General features: G+C 39.2%; 1 protein-coding gene across 4 annotated transcripts; it reads left to right on the forward strand.

Moving 5' to 3' along the window:
• Window positions 1-559: 559 nt before the first annotated feature.
• On the forward strand, window positions 560-20,352 carry lhx6 (LIM homeobox 6). Of its 4 annotated transcripts, none has more exons than XM_035390431.1 (9): window positions 560-1,346; window positions 4,192-4,263; window positions 4,961-5,143; window positions 8,200-8,321; window positions 15,658-15,878; window positions 16,176-16,276; window positions 16,412-16,507; window positions 16,617-16,791; window positions 18,369-20,352. In XM_035390431.1, the coding sequence occupies exons 2-9, from the start codon at window positions 4,261-4,263 to the stop codon at window positions 18,446-18,448; spliced, it is 981 nt and encodes a 326-aa protein (XP_035246322.1). In that variant the 5' UTR covers window positions 560-1,346; window positions 4,192-4,260; the 3' UTR covers window positions 18,449-20,352. The 4 variants fall into 4 exon arrangements, with proteins under 4 accessions (XP_035246322.1, XP_035246319.1, XP_035246321.1 ...); XM_035390428.1 differs by lacking the exon at window positions 560-1,346 and adding an exon at window positions 2,782-3,357; XM_035390430.1 differs by lacking the exon at window positions 560-1,346 and adding an exon at window positions 2,782-3,357 and having other exon boundaries at window positions 16,637-16,791.
• The last annotated feature ends 2,547 nt before the right edge of the window (window positions 20,353-22,899 follow it).

Consider the following 22,899-nt stretch of genomic DNA (forward strand, 5'->3'; position numbering starts at 1 on the left):
GAAGAGCAAATGGTTGATTCTATGGTTCAGACTGGGACACACCTCATTTATAGAGCAGTACTCTACCACCATACCTGACATTCTTGTGAAATAATCTCAGAATCAACGCAAGCCAAACTAAATAATTGTATCATGGCGATAAATAGCATAACAAATAATAAATTATTTAACAGTCCGATAAAATAGCTATTTTTGTAGAAGTTTAGCTATATGAGTTCTGGTTTTGTGTCATGTCGGTCGTCTCTTCTGATATAAATTCAGATTGTGCAAGCCAAAGTGCATTGCAACGATGTGCATTCATACCTGTGTTCTTTATTTATGTAACTAAATCGTACTAAAGGTGGTGGGTGCTCTCATGCATTCCGTATTCCGAGCGAAAGCACTGTAGAACCTCTAGGTCTTCACATTTCATTTGTGGCAACATGCGGAGCTCTGTTGCAGTTGGAAACAGATTCAATGATTATCCCAAAAATGACGGCCCCGTAATGGCAGATCAATTCCGACTTACTTAAAAAAAAGCATGTTTTATCATTTGCATTTATTTGTTGGCTTATGTGCCCTTCAATATTGTTAATATTAGGCTATACAAGCATTTGGTATCTACTGAAATTATGAGAAGTGAGTAGCGTCTAATATTTATACTTTCATTGGAAGGTTGGATTCATTTTTATTCGAGTTTTGTATTTTTAAACCGATAAAATGTATAACCTTGAGAGTGAAGTACTGCACAGCCACATTTTCCGTTTAACTTAAATTTCAGTAGGCTATAACGCGAATTATATATTAAACAGCCTAGTGCCCCACTTAGGATTCAAACTCTGGAACATCCATTTGAAGGATGGAGTTTCAGGCTAAATGGCACATAATGATATTTCTATTGCCTATTCTTCCAATGGCATATGCGTGCCTTCTTAATAGCAAAATAAATTCGGATCACATAGAAACACTTAGGCTTAATGAAAATAGTCTAGTGTAGGCCTAAAACTATTTAATCGTTTTAACACAGAGTTCATTGGTGTCCATTATACTGACAGCAGTAGCCCGTTCAGAAAAAAGCATATTACATTTAGAAAGTAGGATTGAAATTTTACTTATTGACTGGTGGGATGTTCCGTCCAGCTCTGTTACAGTAAAATGTTCAGTGTTAAATCAACTCTTACAGGGTACATATGGTCCTACTTGGTCCCTTTAGGACTCATATGTACTCTGTTAGATTTTAAGTAACACTGGACATTTATTGTGTACTTCTTTGGCACGACATATGTTCTTGTCGCTGTCATTCTCATCAAATGCAGGTTCTTAATTTGGATTGAAGTCGGCGAGAATATGTGGAACAACCGTTTCAGGTAATATTAGTAACCAGTGTATGCTTTCTTGTGCAATTTGTCGGAGAAAATTAATAGCCTACTTGATATCGTTCATCCTGTATATAGACGTTTGACTAAACCGATCTCAGTCATTTATGAAATAATGATCCGCACAATGAAGGTTTGTTTGTGTTTGATTATTATCATAATTATTATTATTAATAGTAATAAATAATATACGCTGAAATGACATCGAATTTGATTATTATTATTATTATTATTATTATTATTATTATTATTATTATTATATAAGCACGCAGGTATGTATGTTTGTCCTCTGTTAAGATTTGTGAATGTGTGCGCGCGATCAGATGAGGAATATTTGCTTATCCACGCGCGCGCGCACACACATATATTCGCGCGCGACTGTTAGATAGAAAATACATAGGCTATCTTTCACTTCGGTTTTTTAGAGACTGTATAATGTTCTTCCTCAAAAGCTTGTGCATTGTTGAAACTAAAGACGATGTATTTCCTTATTTCGACCTTCGAGGATTTGACCTGCACAATATAGCATGCCTATTGCAACAGAGTGACTATGTTCAGATCGCATTGTCTTTATTGATAATAGCATTGGTAAGATTGCATTTTATGGTAGACATTGCAGAACCGCATCCATAAAAAACTTATCTCTCATACCAAGAGCATTTGTTGTTATTTTGAATATCAGTAATATTTTGTTCGATCTGGTATTTTCCCTTGTCAATGGGACTATGTATGGGAACTTTTCAAAATGGCATTTATTTTGTATAGCCTAGATGTATTACAAGGCCAATGTCACATAAACGTCTTAGGTAAACGGTCTTCAATACTATAGTTTTCTATGAGGAAATCTCAGCAGTGAAGAAGAGACGCTTTAGATAAACAATTTGTACGCCAATAAATCATAAATGTGTCAAGCACCTGTGATTTGTATTTTAATAGTCTATGCAACACATACCAGTACTTCAGTAAAGATTGCATTTTTCTGTCTGAAAATTAACTTCTAGAGAATTTGACCTTTTCAATGTCATGATTGCCGATACCATACACATGCTTGATAGAATAGCCTATCAATAGTGAAGATCATGCTGCGCATAAAATGGATTTTAAAATTAAATGTATTACCTTTACCTAATTAGAAGCAGATGAACAAATTGATACTCAGACTTAAAATAAGGTCATCAGTTGAATGTTTAATTTAAATAATTTTGATGTTTAAATAATCACGCGCAAGAGAGCAGCTTCTAGGTTTTAATTAGCCTGCCAGAAAAGCAGCAGTTGTGTTGTGGTTTAAAATATTCAAGTAACAGTAATTACAAGTATACAAATATTCAAGTTTCTCTGTTGTATTTATAGGTTCGTAGTATAAACCATACCCTCTTACACCTATGACAGGACTTACCCTCCCCCATCCGTCGAGGGGCGCGCGCTAAACTTTCACTTCAGAAGCACAGACGTTGGGTGCCCTGCACTGACGGTCTAGCGCTCTCCAGGAGATTGAGAGCAGACCTGCCAGCCCCTCAACTCCACTGACTTCCTGCAGTCAGCAATTCCATCCCAAAAGGGAAAAAAAGTGGAAGGAAGAATTTTACAAACTGTTCTAAATAAGGCGCTCTGAACAACAACCCCCATTTGGCCGCCTGCTACCCAACCCACTCGAACCTCGGCGATTGCGCTTAGCCTTCCCTTGTTAAAGAAAGTGTGTCTGCAAGTTACCACTGCATATTCTGGAGACGAAAATGTGGTCTGCATTCTAATCAAGTTTAAAAGATATCCAGATGCACGAGAAGATCCATAACACAGAGGATACAACTGTCGCTTATCGTTCTGCATGAACGTTAAATTAGTGTGGCACTATACAGAACCTGAAGACAGCTGGGCTACTAACTTCGGTCTTTCCTGGACTGTTGCATTTTCGAGGTCTTTTTTCATGTATTGGAAAAATGAAGTTTTGGCCCCTCTACCTGAGGGAAATAAATTTCTATCCGAAGGAATTCCAGTGAAACAGGTAATGTTGTTGCCAAACTCCTGATTTAATTCTGTACAAATCGCCGTACATATCATGTTTTTGCTTCTTTAAAGATTTTTCGAAAGGTGAAGTAGGCTATGTAACAAATATTTGACCAATGCGTACCGTTAACTACCAGTCGTGAAAATAAACACGTAGTTAAGTCAGAGAAAACACATTTGCGTCATTTTTCTCAAGAATTCTACATGAAAATAAATAACATCAACTTATGAAATACATATAAAAGCACTGTTACGTCGCTTATACGTCCTCATGAATACTGTCTTAATCGCCAAGAACGTGTTGCGTTTTATCTTTAAGTGATGCATTAAGAATCGCTCTCGTTCGTGTGCACTGATCAGCTGCGAGCTCTGGAAATTGTGCTTTTTATGAATAGTGTGATTTGCAGTCCAGCCTCTTGAAATGGCAATTCTGCTTGGAAAAATTCGATTTTAATTACTGCCATTAAAAATCAAATTTGCAATTCTTTGGGTGGCCCGATGCCTTTTCTGATTGACAGTTGAAATTGACACTTCGGGTCCCTCTTATCCTGAGCATTTCAAGCTATTTCTAATTGCAGGTAGTTTATTTTTTTCAGTGCCCTGGATTGCATGGGATAGACGATTACTTTAAGAGGCACGGGTTAAGTGCAGGGAAAAATCAATCCAAATTGAAATCGCTTCATTAAAAAGAGCTTTTGTTGTGAGGTTTTAAATACACAGTGGAAATACTTATTTATTGTTTTGGACAGTTTATATAGGCTGCTGTGCAACGGGGAGGTTTAGTGCAACAGAACTCCGTCAGTTGACTTTGCTGGTATTAAATCTGTTGTAGGTAATTTCTGCAGGAACACAGAGTACACCAGGAGCTTCGCTCTGTTTGGAAGCCAAACACGCGCAGATAATGGTGAGTACATTTTTAAGCGAATCACAGAAGAGCCAGGCCAAGCAACTCTGAGACAAATCCGCTAAAATAAACCATACCATAAATGTATATATGTATGTCGTGTTACGCATTTTTATTTACCATTGTAATTTTCCTTTTAGATTCATTTTTGCATTTATCCCTTCCTTACTTAGATTTTTTTCTTTTTTACTTATTACTAATTACTAAAAACACACTAAAATGCTTAATCTGTGTTTTTATTGTTGTAAATTGGCTCATATTGTTAAAAATTTAATTGCAATTAAATTAAATCAGGCTAATGCTAAATAAAGCCTCAGAATATTCCCTTATGGTTTAAAACGCGCTTCTCAATATTGCTACTTATTTCTTTTCACAAGTCTAATCTACTGTGAAGATTACCATAAGTAATCGGTAAATAGCCCTGGTTAGGCAATTGCATTTGATTTTGATTTGCGCAGTTTTAAAGCGTTTTCAAGCCATGCAAATCCTGTGTTCCCAGTTTGAATCGTTGAACCTAAGGACATCTGCGACCTCAAAGCTTGAAGTTTACTGTATGCAGGGGAAATGGCTTCAAACAAGTTGATATGTTGATGAAAAACGTATCTGGATGAAATAACATCATATTTAAAATGGTTTGGTGCGTAGCTGCCTTAAGTGTTTCTTAATTCTTGCCATTTACAAACCTTCCACAATACAGTCTCACTCCGATGGAGAATCTCACAGGTCGAATATGGAAAAGGACGATGCACGCTCTTCCCCGAGTCCTCCGTCAACTCCGTCTGTATGCTCTCCTACATCATCCTCGTCCTCTGTGCCGTCCACTGGGAAGAACGTGTGCGCAAGTTGCGGATTGGAGATTCTGGATAGATACCTTCTCAAGGTATGAGTGAGTGCATCGCACAAAGACCGTAGAAAATGCGTGACTGACTTGACAATGACAGTGAATTTTTAATCTCCGTTCTGGGGAATAAAACATCTCGTACTCAACGTGAACTAATGATATGCTTCAGACTAGACAGTCTGAGACCATAACATTAAATAATAATATAGGCCTAATTTCATAATCAAATTAAATCGTAAAAAACAAACAGATATACATGCGGGCTCGCGCGTAAATAAAATGCATAGGTTACCATTTCATTGCATGTCATGAAGTCAATCATTTGCAACCACCCTTTGAGAATAAATATATTTACTTGTAAGCCTACACTATTATAGTTATGATGTTAGCAGTAACAACTCTGTATGCATAATTTAAAATTGGTGTAAATCAAAATTCATACAGGGATGATCCATATTGTATGTTTAAGTCACATAGGCTATTTTCTAAAATTTCTGTCCGCGAGTTCTTCTCCCATTGAGCTCTGTTAAATAAGAGTGAAATATTAACAGATTAAACAAAACAAAAATAAAATGACTATTCGTGAAGCAAATAGGCCTACGGTATAATATTTCGAATAATTTATTTTTAAGCATGTAGTGTACGTCGAATAAGGGTGAAGAGAGAATTACGATTGATGGCAGAATAAACTGTTTTTAAATCATTCTCACACTGGACACAGACTGTCGTTTCGGATACTCGCGTTTTCATGTAAACACAACAGGGTGTGTACTGGAGGATGTAGGTCTCAAGTATTGCACGGAAGCTTTACGGAAAGGCTTTTTCCTTAGGGGTTCCATCAGGACCTGAATGTGAGTAAAGGACGAAAACTGTTTGAAGGGTGACGGTCGTCTGAATGTTGCATGGCATGTTCTAGCGTACATTTATTTTTGACATTGGACATATGACATGACGACACTGTAATGTGAATCTGTAGTGTGAACTAAAAAGTTGTTTTCTTATTATGTATGGGAGACTTCCTTGGAAGACGAAAAACACAAAAACACCACTGCGAATGTTACAGGAATAGCATTCTGCCACTGTATCAGATGTTCAGTTTCAGTAGTGTATATGGCTTTGGGAATCGGCGTTATAGCTATGATTCCCAGGTGAAGCACAGCCACTGCACCCTCCAGCAAAGTAATCGGCCTAATCTGACTTTCTTCAGAAATTCAGCTGTATGAATTGATAGCATTTTAAGACTGTAGAGTGTGCAGTTGCCTCCGTATAACAGCGTATGCTAAATGCCTCAGATATAAAGGGTACTATCATCTTTTTCAAAATTAGAACTTGAATCAGCAACTCACTGGCTTTGAAATATCTGAAAATCACATCTACGCGGATTCGTTGTTTTGAGATGACATGGTTGCCATTGGCTGATGAACATGAAGGGGGTTATATTTAATTCGATATCCTGTTGATTGAGCATAGTGTTTAGCTATCTAATCACGATATTACTCGATTCTGTAGTCAATTACACCTGTGATACAATTAATTCCTGAATGATCGGAAGCCTTCTGTCTGTTATCTTAATTATTTAAGGTGAGACGTCCTCACCGTGCAAATTCAGCAGTGTGACTTCCTAATACTAGATTAAATTAGACTTACCAAGGCAAATTAAGCACTTTTAAGGAATTCTGCAGGCAGATTCCGAAGTACAAAATACATCTGGCAATGCAACATGTAGACATGCAATACATGAAATGCGAAAAGATTTTAATCCTATTCGAAGTTCAAATGAACAGATAGTTCCTACATCAGAGAAAGTGAGGTAATGGCGTATTTAAACTACTAACCAGAGATTTAACACTTTTTACAAGGTTATAGTTTTGAATTCATTTGAATGGAAAATTATTCTCCTCATTTTATCTTTACGCGAACGTCACGTGGTCAAAATAAACGTCGAATCCTGGCACGCCTGTGTGCCTATGTATTTAGTAGGCCTTGTGGCGTGCTTTCTGTTAGTTATGTGTCCCAGCTCTGGTTTCTCAAGAAAATAAAAATTTAAATATGAATAACAGAACTGGTAAAGCGAAAGATTAATGAAAATGAATACAATAATTAGTAATATTACAACAACCTCAAGCTCTTCAACTATAGATACGCACTACTACCTCAGCAGCAGCAGCAGCAGCAGCAACGACAACAACAACAACAACAATAATACTAATAATCATCATCATCATCATCATCACCATCATTATTATTATTATTATTATTATGATTATTTGTATTATTATTGTTGTTGTTGTTGTTATCCGTACAAATGACATAAAAACGAATTTTTATATTTATTTCGGAATATTTAATTGCTGTTCTTAATATATAAGCTTTTTTAAATCAGTGATTACTGTCTGAGTTTTCGGAATATTTTGTGAATAATTAGATTTTCTAAAAGGCGTACATCTATTCACCTTTGCATGTCCTTGTGAATTCTTTCTCTGAGAAGAAAAAAAAAACTGAATTTAAATCTCAAAGCGGTTTGGCCTCACCGTCGTGTAAAAAATTGAAGGCACTCGATCTATTCGTACTATGTACTAATTTACGTTTACTTCAAGCGTTAATATTTCGGACAATGTTCAAAAGTTTGAACAGTATTTGTAGATTATAATATAATATTGCACTGCATTAAATGTCACAAAACAATACAGGACAAAAACACTTGCGCCGTGATAAAATTCTAGGCTAATTCTCCATAACCTCTCATCATTTTTCAACTTATATTAAATAACAGGTTTGGGAAAACATTATGACAAGACTGTACTGTACTGTACTGTACCCTGACGAATAAGTCTCAATCACAAAAAATAGTGCTTTTGCAGTAATATACTTTTTTTTTCGAATGAAAAAAGCTGAGGGGTAGATAAAGTATAATGAAAAACGATAGATAATATTGTACAGTTTTTGCGTAATATCAAATGGCAAAAACGCTTTGATGATTATGATTATTATGATGATTATTATTATTGTTGTTGTTGTTGTTGTCATCATGTCTACCTTTGAATCCTACCCTGAAGTAGGCCGGTTTGATAGTCTTTCTCCTCATATCTTCTCAGGTAAACAACTTAATCTGGCACGTGAGGTGTCTGGAGTGTTCAGTGTGCAGGACGTCGTTGCGTCAACACAGCAGCTGCTACATCAAAAACAAAGAGATCTTCTGTAAAATGGACTATTTCAGGTAGGGTAAGTTTTGCACTTTGTTTTAAAAATATCAAAAAGACGGTTGCCAGATCCAACATCCAAACCATTTTCTTACTGAGTGGTGTCCTCACGTAAAATGCGGTCTGTCTAGCTGGGATTTTCAGAAAGAATTTCAAAACATAGCTGTGTTCCATGGAACATTATCCTACTGTAAATACATGTTTCCTTTTATGATACTCTTTTGGCTTCTTCCACTCAGAATTCTTATCTTCACACTGATAATTAAAAGAAAACAATATCTTAAAACATAGGATACGCAGAACAGGTCTTTTGAAAACAGTCCAGGCGAATCAAAAACACGAAACCTCAATCCAGTAGCAGCAGGCTGGTATTGTCAGAACCTGAATCTGCAGGTATTGTCAGAACCTGAATCTGCAACAGAATATACGTCATATTTAAAGATACCGATTTGTTTTGGTGTGTAGCTACTTTAATGTAGATTTAAAGATTTAAAGATACCGATCTAAAGGTGCCAATTTGTTTTAATTCGTGGTTTCACGAAAATATAACATTTATCATCCGTTTAGATTATTGGCGGATATTTTCAACGTTTAACACCATTCAACGTTTAATAAACTATGTGTGACACATATGTGTATAATACATGGTTTAGAATGGTGCTGGTGATGGTGGTGACGAGTAGGTTTATGATAATAAGGAGTATGATGGTGCTGAATTCAATGACCATTACAATAGTTTCAATACATTAAGACATAGTAGCATATGATTGCATATGTTCAATTAACTGTTGTAATGTCGCAATAGTCGCTCTGGCTAAAAAATCATATACTAAATGATTAACATGTGAAATGTAAGCACAATTTGTCATAGATAAAAAGAGAATGTTTATATTGTATTGTAATATTGTGATGATATCATTTATAAATATCTATTTTTATAGTATTTTCTTATACTTTGCGCATTATAAATTATTTTCTTACTCTGCCCTGTAATGTATAGGTCTATGTATTTGTTTGCCTAAAACATAGTAAAAAAAAAAGTAATTATTTAGAGTGAGCCTCACTGAATAGCACACAGAGAAAAAAATATTGGAAACGCACAGCTGTTTCTCTTTTAGTTGTAAAAGGCCGGAATTCAATCGAAACTTTTACTTTCCCCCTAATTGAAGATTACAAACTAACCGCCACGGGCGGATTTTTACTTTTTTGATGGCTCTTGGTTCTACAGAAGCTGCTCTTGGTTTTGTCATTTTTGTTTAGCAGGATGGTCTTGGTTTGGTTTTGATTCCGTCCATTTTTAAGGATACTGAAGTCATTTTGACATCCTTTGTTGATTAGTCTATGGATTAATTGAGCGTTAAGAAGTATTCAGGTACGTTATTTTAATCTATATCACTATTTGATATACGTTTTTTAAATACCACACGAAAAGGTGGAATGCATTGCAGTCAATTCAAGGTAAACATAACGCATTAAAGTATAATTTTTGTCCTATTATTCTTTCGATTTTTGAGATAAACATAGTACGCCTAAACATCATGCATTGGAATTATATAATTGTATAGGCAATCCACGGAGGTCTCAAAGTAGATTCTCCGCAACTCTACAAGTTCGGAGAACACTCTTCACAGACTTTCAATTGAAAAACAAATTGCTCAGCCTTCCCTTTTACCCTTTGTCAATCTGAAGTGACTGGTCCTTTAAAGTTGATACTCTGCTTAGGAGCTCTGCTCTGGAGGGTTATCGTACACTTGAGACTTATAATCCAAAGTGATGCTTAACAAGATGTTTTATCAAAGCCAAATGCCTGAGCAAGTGACAGCTGAAAGTGTAAATCAGCCACATTGTGAAGCATTCTCATATTGTTGAACAGTTTGGATAAAGATGGAGCCCTCCATGTAGTTGAATTATAATTTGATTTGCACATAACTTCAAATATTAAGTTTGAACAAGTGATGTTGCAACTGAAAACATTGTATTCTTGTCCATTTAATTAAGCTGCCACTAAACCTATCATGTTGTGCAGAACATGAAACGCTTGCTTTAATGTACAGAATCCCTCAGCGTCGAGTTCAAAATGTAAATGCACTTGCTAATGCAATGAAAGTCCTGAGAATATATGTGTGGAACCAGTGTGGATAAAGGCACTGTATGCATTGTAAGAGTACTGAAGCAACGGCATAAAAATGAAAACATAAACTTGATTGAAAATATAAAAATGGAAATGAACATAATATTGCTGCACAGACAACATTTTTCACCAGGCTTTGGTGAAAAATATCCGACCACTCCAATTCACCAGCCATGTTATCTCTGAGACCTATATGGATGAGAAGTCACCTTTTAATTTTATTACAAGAGTTTTTTGTTCAATGAAAGTTATAGTTGTGGTAGTCTTGTTATGGTTGTTTTAAGGGTCACCACAATAATATTTTCTTGGTTAAAAAATATTAATTTCCTTGAATTAATTTTTTTTTTTTCAATGTCCCTACATAGTCCAGTTATTAGAATGTGGACTTTCTTCCTTAAAATACATAGACAATAGAAATATGCCTGATCTTCTATAGCACAATGCGCTGTTAAGGATCATGCATAAACCAATAAACATAATTTCAAATAGTATATTGAAGATACCTGTATAAAAATAGTCATTCAAACTTTCCATGTGTATAAATAATTCTTCCGGTTGCTGTGACCATCACTTTGGAAATAGATGTTCTCAGCTGATACACAATCATGTATATTTGCGTGGCTCTTTTTATTCAATTTTTTATTTAATTATTTTTTAGTTTTGTCTATTTTGACCAAGGCAAAGCTGTTATTGACTCCCTCATATATTTTATTAGACGAGACTAGAATATTTAAAAGTTCCAAGCTTGCAAAAGAGCCGAGCAGTTGGGTTCAAATGCATGGAGAGAACAGCCTGAAGCCAGTGTGGGTAATGTTTGAGAATTTATAAGAGAACACATAGGAGGCAGCCTGGCTATGAGAGTGTATCATTGAGAACGAGGAGAACTGTGCTGGATGTTGGTGCTGCGATAAAGGTGCACCAAACAATTGGTCTCTGTGGATCTGTATCTCTGTGTTGCCTCAGTAGTCTGAACTCAAAAGAAGGTGCAAGTCATAACCAGATACAAGGTGCTGGTTTGAGGATTATAATCTCCATAAATCAGAAGCAGAAATCAGCATCACTGTCAGCACAAATTGAATATGTGTTCAGTCACACTGTAGAATATTATACATCTTGGATAGTATGCGTATTAGTGCACACATATACACAAACATATACAGTATACACACATATACACACAAACAAATGTGTACACGTACACACACACACACACACACACACACACACTGCCGAGACAAAAACACACACTTGCAAACAACTGACGTTTTGACTCATGTGAGCTTGGTTTTACTGCAAGCAGATCAACCATTTTAAATGTATTTCCACTGTGTAAAGTTGTTTGTTCTCATGTTATGTGTGATGTGGGATACATTTAACATTAATACTGCATATATGGTTAAGGAAGGTTTAAATTGTGCAGGACATGCTGTGTTGGTGACTATGAATGTTACAATGTGTGGTTTTTGTCGGCGTGCACGCAGCTGGGGGGATATAGCTGCACTGTAGAATAGGTACAGTGTATTACAGCCCTAGTGCTTACGGTCAGCCATAGCAATCTGTGGTTTTACTGGAGTCAGAACATGGACAGATTCAGTATAACTCCTGAAGGAGAGGCACAGGCTGAAACATGTTGTTTTGAATGCTGCCCAAATCAGTAAAGGTAAATAAGAATAATAAAAAGTATGAATAGTGTTGCTAATTGTGAGTGCTGGCTTTAAGCGTGCCGACCAGATTGAAACTGCTCTTTACTTCGGCTCAAAAGGATATCTTTTGAAAGATGCTGTCTGATTTGTACCAGTCTCTCATCTGCCTATACTGACTGCCCTCCTAATGACAGAATCACAGGAAATAAAAAACGGTTCAGCATGTGCAGGGGATGCAGGGCATGGAGTAGGCACTGTACTGCATACTCTCCGGTTATATGACTATAAACCACTGTACTGCATACTCTCCGGTTATATGACTATAAACCACCGTACTGCATACTCTCCAGTTATATGGCGATAAACCACTGTACTGCATACTCTCCGGTTATATGACTATAAACCACCGTACTGCATACTCTCCAGTTATATGGCTATAAACCACTGTACCGCATACTCTCCGGTTATATGACTATAAACCACCGTACTGCATACTCTCCAGTTATATGGCTATAAACCACTGTACCGCATACTCTCCGGTTATATGACTATAAACCACTATACTGCATACTCTCCAGTTATATGGCTATGAACCACTATACTGCATACTCTCCAGTTATATGGCTGTACGGTATGGCTCACGTGGGAAGTGGCTAAAACAGCGTATCGCGGGTACCTGCTGACACAGAGATGGAGACGCATGCTGCTGCGCGTATTTCATGGGCAGCATAATGGAGCCACTTGATTGTCGTATCCTGCCATGGAGTACCGACGCTCGCCAGGTGTACGTGTACGTTGTGCAGGTTTCTAGTCACAGATTTCTATGAGGCTCTCCAGGGTGGATGTGAGTTTCACAATGTCAAGTACCAGAAATGAGGTCATAGACTACCACAGCCTGGGATCTGTGATATATCTAATCACAGGCGCAAAACCCCATGGCTGAAAATTCTTAGACAAGATAGAATAAAATTACCTGCTCTTTATGACCTCATATAGGCATTGAGGAGGCTTAAGTCTCTGGTGTCGTTTTCATTATGCGTATGTACACATATTGTGTGAATTGCATATGCATTGTTTTGGATGAATGCACTATTTCTGTTCTGTTAACATCAGTCAGGGAAGCTGCAGGGTCACCGTGAAAGAGCAATTCAACTGCTCACTCAGCCGTCAGGAACGGCAGCACCGATATATCGCTTTCTGTAATTTATGGAAGCAATTAACCTTGGTGGTACTGTCATGTACACTGTATTCAGAGAGAGCGATAAAATAAAGTGTTTTCAAGAGTGCTTAGACTGTGGTCATTGGAAAATAGACTCTTGCAGCACTGCTTTCCCCATGCAGCTTCACTGTTAATGCAAAAGGGAGAAAATATATGATTCTATTTTAGAAATTGTATATTTACATTTTACAAATTTTTCAACAACAGACAATATAATCTGTAAGTGTATAATATAACAATATAATATTCTCATATTCTATTTAATTATACCATGTGTAGCATAGCATGTGTGAATATTAAAATAGTAATTATGCCCATGGTGAATGTGTTAACAGAACATACAAGTGATGAAACAGTGTTTTCTGGAGATGGTGGGGATTTTACACAAGATTAAAGAATTCCCTGAGGATATCAGAATGAATCCACAAAACATGTACCCCCTCAAGTCATTATTTTCTACTGAAAGCAAATTGCGGTGGAACTGGAGAATCACTGAAGGCAGGCTCTTTTTTAGTAGGATACCCCACCCACAAAGTCAGTTACTGATGGGTGGATAGAAATGAATCCAGAATAAATATCAGGTTTTAGTGCAGAAGTGCTATCAGACACGCTACTTAATGCCTTCCTCTGTACAACATCCAGCAGCATTGGTTTTGAACCAGGCCGCTGAAAGTCCTTACTTAGTCACTTAAGTCTCAGTTTTGACTGATGTTGTGTGTGTACTATTAGTAATCTGAACTGAGAATCGTAAACGCGATTTCGGAGAGGCCTATGTGGGCTCGGCCTTCAACCAAACGCATGTCAGTGCAGCAGTGCGTGTTGCTGTGTGTCGTACCGGTCCGAAGTGAGAGCAGACAGGGGGGAATGCACAAGGGCAGAAGCAGCCCTCAGGTGAAAGGGTGGACATGCAAATAGAATCAGTGGACAGAAATGTGTTTGGAAATCACAGACAGGGGCCACAGTCTGTCTGGGTTTGTGGGGAGACGGACATGAACGGCGAGGTTCCTACGCGTGCAGTGACTCTGACATGGGCTCCTCTTCTCTGCTTCACTGCAGCTTAGACCTCGGGGCCCATGCTCACATGGGATACTGCCAAATCAGTCTTCCCCCTCTGATTGCCCCATCCCCCCATGCACCCCCTTCCCCCCTTTGGGATAGTGTTTATATTACACTGTTTATAGAAGCTCTTTCTGTGCAAAGGAGATGGGGGTGGAGGGTAGAGCTATAGTAGCAGAGATTCTATTCACCTCCCTCTAACTCTTGCCAGTGGATTATGGGTAGCCTTCCACTCAGTCCATACTGGCCTTCAGACCTGGGCTGGGCCACTCCTGTTCTGCCACCTATCCCTAATCACAGCGCGAACTGGGCATATAGGAAGTATTCAGCTCATAAATATGTTACACCACTGGAAACATATGTGTTAGCTTGTCACTTGTACTTCTCAGTGGAGAGGTTTCATTAATCTGAAATGAAAATGCCACAAAATGTAAAATTAATCAAATATTCAGGACCTCAGCGGTAAAAAAAAAAGTGAATGTCAACGTCAAAAGGAAAGTTTTTCTTGGCATAAACTTCTCAGGAACTCCACGCCAAGAATTTCCGCAGAAGTGTCTTGTTTCATAACGTAATAATTCTTCCTTCTTTCAACTTGTGAATTCGGTATGCACATGAATATTCATGGAAATGGTCATTAAGTGCTTTTCAGTGAGAGGTCACATGAAAGGAAATGTCCTTGCAGGTGGTTTGTGTTTAAAACGTGACTTCATCACGGCTGTCAGCTGCAGCTGGGCTCAGGTGATGTGCTCGAGATTGCTCTCAGTCTTCCATTGCCTCCACGAAAGTCCACTGCTTCAACAAGGGACTGTCTGTCAGACGTTCACACGTCAGTCAGGAAATTGCAGGTGTTGGTTTGTTTGCATTTAAAGCTCCGCTGGCAGAAGGAGACATTCCAAGGTTATCTTACGTGAATTGCTTCAGTGCTGCTGCTTCCCCCAGGAGAACAGATCTGAAGAATTTCAAAACATGAAAGCGAAGTACAATTTAAAAAACATTTCACCATTAACTTGATGAAGTTCTTAAATTGATTTGAAGGAGGAATGGCAAGGGAGGAGAATAAACTAGTTTTGAAATATTATTACTGTTTTGGCATTATGAATTATTGGGGGTAGCGGAACTTTTTCACCTGCTACTTGAACCCCCTCACACTCTCTTCAGATCTAAGCATCACAGACTCAGGGTTTGGTGGTTTGGTTTCAGGGTTCCTTTCCAACAGTTCTGCTGAATGTCCTTCTCATCCAGACTGCTGAGTGATATCAGTTTGCAGCAGAGTGTTGATGTCCCAGACCCTCTCTTTCTCACAGTAGGTTTGGGACAAAGTGTGCCCGCTGCGGACGACAGATCTACGCCAGCGACTGGGTGAGGCGGGCGAGAGGCAACGCCTACCACCTGGCCTGCTTCGCCTGCTTCTCCTGCAAGAGGCAGCTCTCTACGGGCGAGGAGTTTGGCTTGGTAGAGGAGAAAGTGCTCTGCAGGATCCACTATGACACCATGGTGGAGAACCTCAAACGGGCCGCAGAGACCGGTGAGTTCACCCACAGGCAGAGCTGGCTGCTGGCATAAATGCTCTGTGCAGTCATTGAGGGCCACAAGCATCCATGGGCCACACACTTAAGGTTTTAAATGGTGTTTGTTTTTAAAGATATTTTAATTGTGAACCACTATTACTAAGTTAACTCTTAGGGCCGCCAAAATCCTAGAGCTGGCTCTGCCTACAGTTCAGCTTCTGGTCTGAGGGTCATCGCGTTAGACTAACACATAAGACGGTGGCGGGTGACCAGCAGGTCATCTCTTTCTTTTCCTCCTTCCTTCCTGGTCTCAGGAAGTGGGATCACTCTGGAGGGCGCGGTTCCATCGGAGCAGGACAGCCAGCCCAAACCAGCCAAAAGAGCGCGCACCTCCTTCACTGCCGAGCAGCTGCAGGTAAACCCGCCTTCTATAGCACAGCACAGACGTGTGGGTGTGGCACAGAGGTTACGGGGGAGGAGTCTGAACCTGGTCACCTGATGGGGAGGACGGATGGGTGGAAGTAGCTGACTGAGTCAGGGATGTGTGCAGGTGATGCAGGCGCAGTTTGCACAGGACAACAACCCCGACGCCCAGACGCTGCAGAAGCTGGCGGACATGACGGGCCTGAGCAGGCGGGTGATACAGGTGTGTGGAATCCCTAGTGCTCATTCGCACGGAGTATGTCCAGGAAGTCAATGGAAAAAGCTGGTTGTCTGGTGGTCACATACCTGCTGGTAACATTGCATTTTCATAGGTCTGGTTTCAAAACTGCAGAGCAAGACACAAAAAGCACACCCCCCAGCACAGCGGACCCCCCCAGGGCCACCCTCAGTCTCGGATGCCCCCCTCCCTGCCGGACGACCTGCATTACTCTCCCTTTGGCAGCCCTGAGAGAGCGCGCATGGTGGCGCTGCACGGATACATCGAGAGTAAGCGTCTGCCGGGCACCGCCGCGGCCCCTTCCTGTTCGTCCACGCGCTCCGTTCCTTGTCTTTAGGGGCGGATCTACGGGGTGGCTCGGGGTTGGCAGCTGCCGCCCCAAATGCCAACCCCACCTTCCCGGTCCCTAAAAAAAATAATACAAAAATTTCATTCAGCACTATGTGGCTAAAATAGGCAAGAAAATATTGCAAAAATATTGTAATGTAGACATGCCACTGCACAAGTCCTCTGTGCAGTTTCTCTCCCTCATTCCATGCGAATTCAAGCATTCAATGAATTCATTCTGGATTGAATTCCGTTTTGTCCAATTTAGCCTGTGAATGTAAACTTAGACAGCTAGCTTATTCATTAGCTTGTTAGCTGAAACTACAAAGGTGATGAATGCACCGGTGTTCTGATGATTTAAAACACCCTGGCTCTATTGCAGCTGCACTGGAGCCGGTGCGTTCATCACTGGAATGCGCTGGGGTCGAGATTCTCGTCTTTATCAGTTGTTTCAATCAGACGTTTGACAGCCCCTGTCAAAACAGTGTTGACGCCCAGTGCTCCTTCCCCCATCAGTGACAACAGGCGCTCATCAAAGACTCAAACCTTGCAATATACAACATATTGTACCAAAACAAAACTTTAAAGAAATAATAATGGACACACGGTAACCGTGTTTTATTTTAGTAGTGCAATTTGAGCATGCTCTATTTTTGACGACGTTCAGTTAATATAATGGACCAAATTAAGCAATTTAATTGCTGCAGCCTGTCTATGTGTTTAACTTGTGGGCTGTTCCTAGCAGCAACCGTAATTGCCTGTCAATTTTATTTAATTTTAAAAAACTTGTTACTACAGTAGCACACGTCATTGCAATCGTTTACCACTGCTGCGCAGGTGATTTAATCTTACACCTTTTTTCAGTTTTCTTTGATTTTCAACAACTTTGCAGTGACTGCTCCATGATTTCAGCCAGCATTATCAAAGATGCCTTACCGATTAGTAATCTGTAGCACTTCCCCCCGTAGAATTCAAAGTAAAGTTACACCCATGAAATGTCCAGTGCATTGCATTATTCCTTTTCATATAGAGCCAGCCATGTTGGATGCTGTTGCTTTTTGATGTTTGTTTTATCAGTGTCGAAGGGCTATATGGATGGCCCATATATATGATTCTTTATGTGACATATGACATCATATTAAAGGTAACTCTTGATATCATATTTATGGTACATCTTACAGTGATGCTTGTGTTGTGTGTGTCCTTTATTAATTCACTAATTTACATTGAGTCAAGGTAATTTTTCTTTTGGGAATTAAAAATCCACACCCACTCCTCCCCGCCAAAAGTCGCTGCAACCCCTTTGTTACTAAATTTTGTTGATCTGCCACTGCTTGTCCTCTACCGCTTTTTCACTGCTGTCATGGTATGAGAGAGTGGCTGTAAAAATCCGCTCTGTCTTCTTGCCCGGGCTGCAGGCCAGAGGTTTTCAGAGATGATGTTTGGGACAACAGTGACATAGCTGTCTGAGTGTCCCTGGTGGCATCCTGATCTGACACGTGTGTTTGTGCTCCTGCAGGTCACCCCTTCTCTGTGCTGACAGCACAGACCCTCCCCCACCAGGCTATGGCTTTGCCCCAGCTGCCCCTCAGCCGCTAGCACCACCCAGGATGTACCCTCCCCCAGTCCACCCCTACCCCTGACCCCTGGGTACCAACTTCCCTTCCCAATCCAGCCCTGACCCCAGGAAACGGAGGGCATCTCTGGCTCAGTGATGGACAGGAAAGACGTTCCCCACCTCCGGCTGGCCCCACGCACTGGGTATTCCCCACACACACCAGGGCTCTCCTCTGAACTCAAGCTTAGCAGGACAGGACCTCTTCTTCCCACATTTGGGCAGACTGGAGGAATTCACACACCACGTCTGCCTTTGGTTTCACTTTGGAAGAAATGCCACTGGTGAAATTGGGACTTGTTAAACAAGGCCAAGGAGTCTACGCATCCACGCTGATAATCACCTTTCTCTTGCTGTGCACGCTCAATCTGGGATTCCTTTCAGCATCTTGTGCTCTATCCTCCTCTGACTCTGGTGAGAAGGGAGGGGACACACCCACTGACAGTGAAGATCACTGTTTCAAGTGAGCTGTCAGTATTCCAACAAATGAAGAGAAGAAAGAATTGTGATGACACAAGGCTCAGTTTGGCTCAGCGTTGGACACAGGTAAGAAAATGCCCCTCTCTTTCTCTGGAACAAAATGCTTTTTGATGGAACTCGTTTTTGAGTGTGACAACATTGTTAGAGAAATGTTGAGTATCAGATTACATTAAATGTTGCCTTAGACATCAATGGGACAAAAATTCACCTGGAAATAAACACAGTATGGACAGAACACAGGCTTTCTTGTTTATGTATAATATAGTGCATTGCCAATGTAAGCTCACGTTCCCCCACCACAGGACACCTCTGTCCTTCGCTCACTCACAAAGCTGGAGCCATCACTGATGCTGCACATACTTATCATTACAGTCCCAATATTTTTTTTCTGCACTGGAAAGGAAATGTTGTTTGGTCCGATGACAGTTTGTTGAAGGTATTGAAATTTTCTATTTGTAGGCAGGTAAATGTGGGAACAGAGGGCACATTTATCATCTGTTTTCTGTTCAAATGAAATCTATTTGGCATTTTCTGTATCTATAAATAGATTCAATCTAGTGGCAAATCCAGACCTATGATTTGAAAGATCGAGACACTCTGCAATCCCTGGTACCTACAGAACAGCACTGGATTTTTAATTACTTCTGCATTTTGCTTAAAAGTTAATTTTCATATTTCAAGGTACTAGGGACCCAGTCTTTTCTACTTCCTGTCAGCTGTTTTCTTCTTGCAATCAGTTTCCATCAGAGGGAAACAAATCTAATTAGCAAGTTAAATAATTTGAGGTTCCTGTGGTAATCAAAGCAAATGACAAGTGACTGCAAAGATCACTAAAATAAAAAAATTTAAATGAAATATTTAGCATGCATATTATGAAATGGATTTGTTGGTCAAAAAATACAATAAAATCCAAAGAAAATTAACCCCAGGGTTTGTGGAGCCATGACCAGAAAAAAAGAATAGAATAGGAAGACCTAACTACAGATTGTATGAATGCATCACATGCTAATGTTGCAGAAAATTATAAATCTTGGTCTAGAAACTCATCACCTTTTGTGCTAAGATGTCTACCTTCCAGTGTATCACTTCATCACAACCAAATGAAGCCAACTTACAAATAATGTGAATAAATATTTCAATGGCAAATATTTGTCAATTTACTTTTGTTGGTTTTTCACTTATGGTACATTTCATCAACAAGGCTAAATGCAAACCTGGTCAATAACATTACACGTATCTTCTGAACTGTCTCCAAGTCAATTTGTTTATTTTATTGTTCTTAGTAGGAAGATGTCCTGTGTCTAGTCATGATATCTATGAAAATTTAAATTTTGCTCCTTTGATTTTATTCTATTGTAAAAAACAAAAAAAACAAAAAAAAAACTGTAATGGAAAACAAGGTGTTTTACTCGCTGGACATCATAGAAAATGCTAATTAACCGCCCGTTATCATTACACAAAGCTCTTAAGTGTCTGAAATGAAATGTTGTGTATCTGTGCGTGTTTTTACATGTGTCTGTGCACGCACTTGTGCAAACAGAGTGCAATTCACACTTAACAGAATTTAAAGTAAATCAGATTTAATGTCAAGTCTCAATGCGGAGATTGCTTGTAATTGTTTAATGTTAAAATAAAACAATGACCAGACGGAGCAAGCTTGCAGTGAACAATTTACAGAAAAATGGCAGAACAGGGGCAGCAATTTCATCTCTGAGAATATTTACCTCTCATCATTTTAATTTAGCTATATATTTCAGTCATGAGAATATGGTCGACAGTGTTTATATTTACAAGGTCGAAAAAGCAGCAAAAACGGGAACCACAGTAAATATGATCTAAATGCATTTACTGTGAAATTATCAGCAAAATCTCCAGCTAACAGACGTGGCCCGTTATTTGATGGATGGACTCATCAGTGATGAAAATTATTGTTTCTGAGAACTAGGAGTGAATTTTCTCAATATCATGTATTCATTAATGGGAGAACCCAACCGAAATGCAAGTTAAGCATTGATGTTTAAATGGTCAGTGTGGGCATTAGGCTGCTGCTTGCTGAGGATTGACCAATCTTTACAAACTGCAGAAGTTCTTTACATTGTTGTGATGCTTTCAAACTAGGACATTTTGAGTGCCTTATTTATTAAATTATTCAAAAACACATTCTATTTGTTTGCATCTTTGAATTAACAGCAATGGACTCCATACTAGCATGAAGCACAGAACAATTATGAAAAGTAATATATGTTTACATAAATATGAAATCACAAGGATTATCTATTTTATGTGTGAAAATATGAGTCATTTATTAAAATATATGAAGTGCTTAATTTTTATTTAAATTAAAACATTAAAGCATTACATTACGAATTTATTATGCAGTGAATTATAATTTTACAGTAACAGATACTTGTGAAAAGTGAAATATGAAATTAGCAATAATTTATATATATTTAATACTTGGCTCATATTTTAACATGTAGTCAAATGAGTCATTAAACTATTATATTTATTAATATTAAACATATGTTACTTTTGATTTGGGATGAATTTGGGAGTACAGAGATCCCATCTCAGAGAGATCTGCGCAATGACAGTGAGAAACTCCATGAACATGCTCAGTCACAAAGAGAGAGAGAGAGATACGGAAAGAGAGAGAGACTGAACTCAATATAAAATAAAGCCTTCCTTCTCACCTTGTAAAAATTGATTGAAACCCCATTGCATGTACTGTTACATGTAAGGCATTATTTTATCACATCACAATGGCTCTTGTTAATTTATGTCTTGGTGGGATTTTGAATCGGTAGTTCCCTGAAGTGTCTTTCCTGTATGCTTCATCCCCAGTGGGGAAAGTGGTACAACGACAGTGGAGTGGGGATGTATATAGATGTTTATGGCAGTCTGTGTGCCAGAGGAACCGAGTTGTGTGAAACTGTATCATTGTGTCTTGGCTGTGGAGTGGGAAATATGATCCTGTGTTTACGAGGGGAGACCAGGCCTCAACGTTCCTGTATTTATTGAGACTGAAAATAGCCTGTAAGCACTTTTTTCCACAAATGTCTGTTTTGATAAAAAAAAAAGGTAATTCCATTTATTGTGCATTATAAATGTCTTTTGTGTACTAAATGCAATAAAATTGAATTTAAAACTAACAATTTGACTGCATTATTCAGAAATTTCAGAACAAGAATAACAGAACTACACAAGCACATACAAACACATTCTGTGCTTCAAGCTGGAACTAATCAAAATTGGGTTGTTTTGACTATTCTTTGAGCATTAACGTTGGAGCAGTGGCAAATAATAATTTTTTTCATGTATTTGTGTCTGCGTATGTGTGTCTGCGTGCGTTTGTGTGCATGCGTGTGTGATTACGTGCCTGTGTGTGTGCCTGTATGTGTGTGCGAGCGCACGCGTGCATGCATACGTGTATGTTTGTGTGTGTGTGTGTGTCTGTGCATGTGGCATGTATAAGAGTATGTTTGCATGTGTGTGTGTGTGTCTGTGCATCATTGCATGTACACGTGTGCATGTATATGTGTATGTTTGTGTGTGTGTGTGTGTGTGTGTGTGTGAGTCTGTGCATGTGCATGCATATGTGTATGTTTGTGTGTGCGTGTGTGTACATGAGCGTGCGTGTGTGTGTGTACGTGCATGTGTGTGTGTACGCGTGCGTGTGTGTGTACGTGCGTGAGCGTGCGTGTGTGTGTGTACGCGTGCGTGTGTGTGTGTGTACGCGTGCGTGTGTGTGTACGTGTGCGTGCGTGTGTGTGTACATGTGTGTGCGTGTGTGTGTATGTGTGCGTGAGCGTGCGTGTGTGTGTACGTGTGTGTGTGTGTATGCGTGCGTGTGTGTGTACGTGTGCGTGCGTGTGTGTGTGTGTGTGTTGGTCTGTAATGCAGGCCTGGCACAGGGCAGGAAGTAATCACAGGCCGATAGCTGCACTCCCTGACG

This window comes from Anguilla anguilla, chromosome 14, assembly GCF_013347855.1.
Source record: "Anguilla anguilla isolate fAngAng1 chromosome 14, fAngAng1.pri, whole genome shotgun sequence".
In the NCBI taxonomy this organism is placed as follows: Eukaryota; Metazoa; Chordata; class Actinopteri; order Anguilliformes; family Anguillidae; genus Anguilla; species Anguilla anguilla.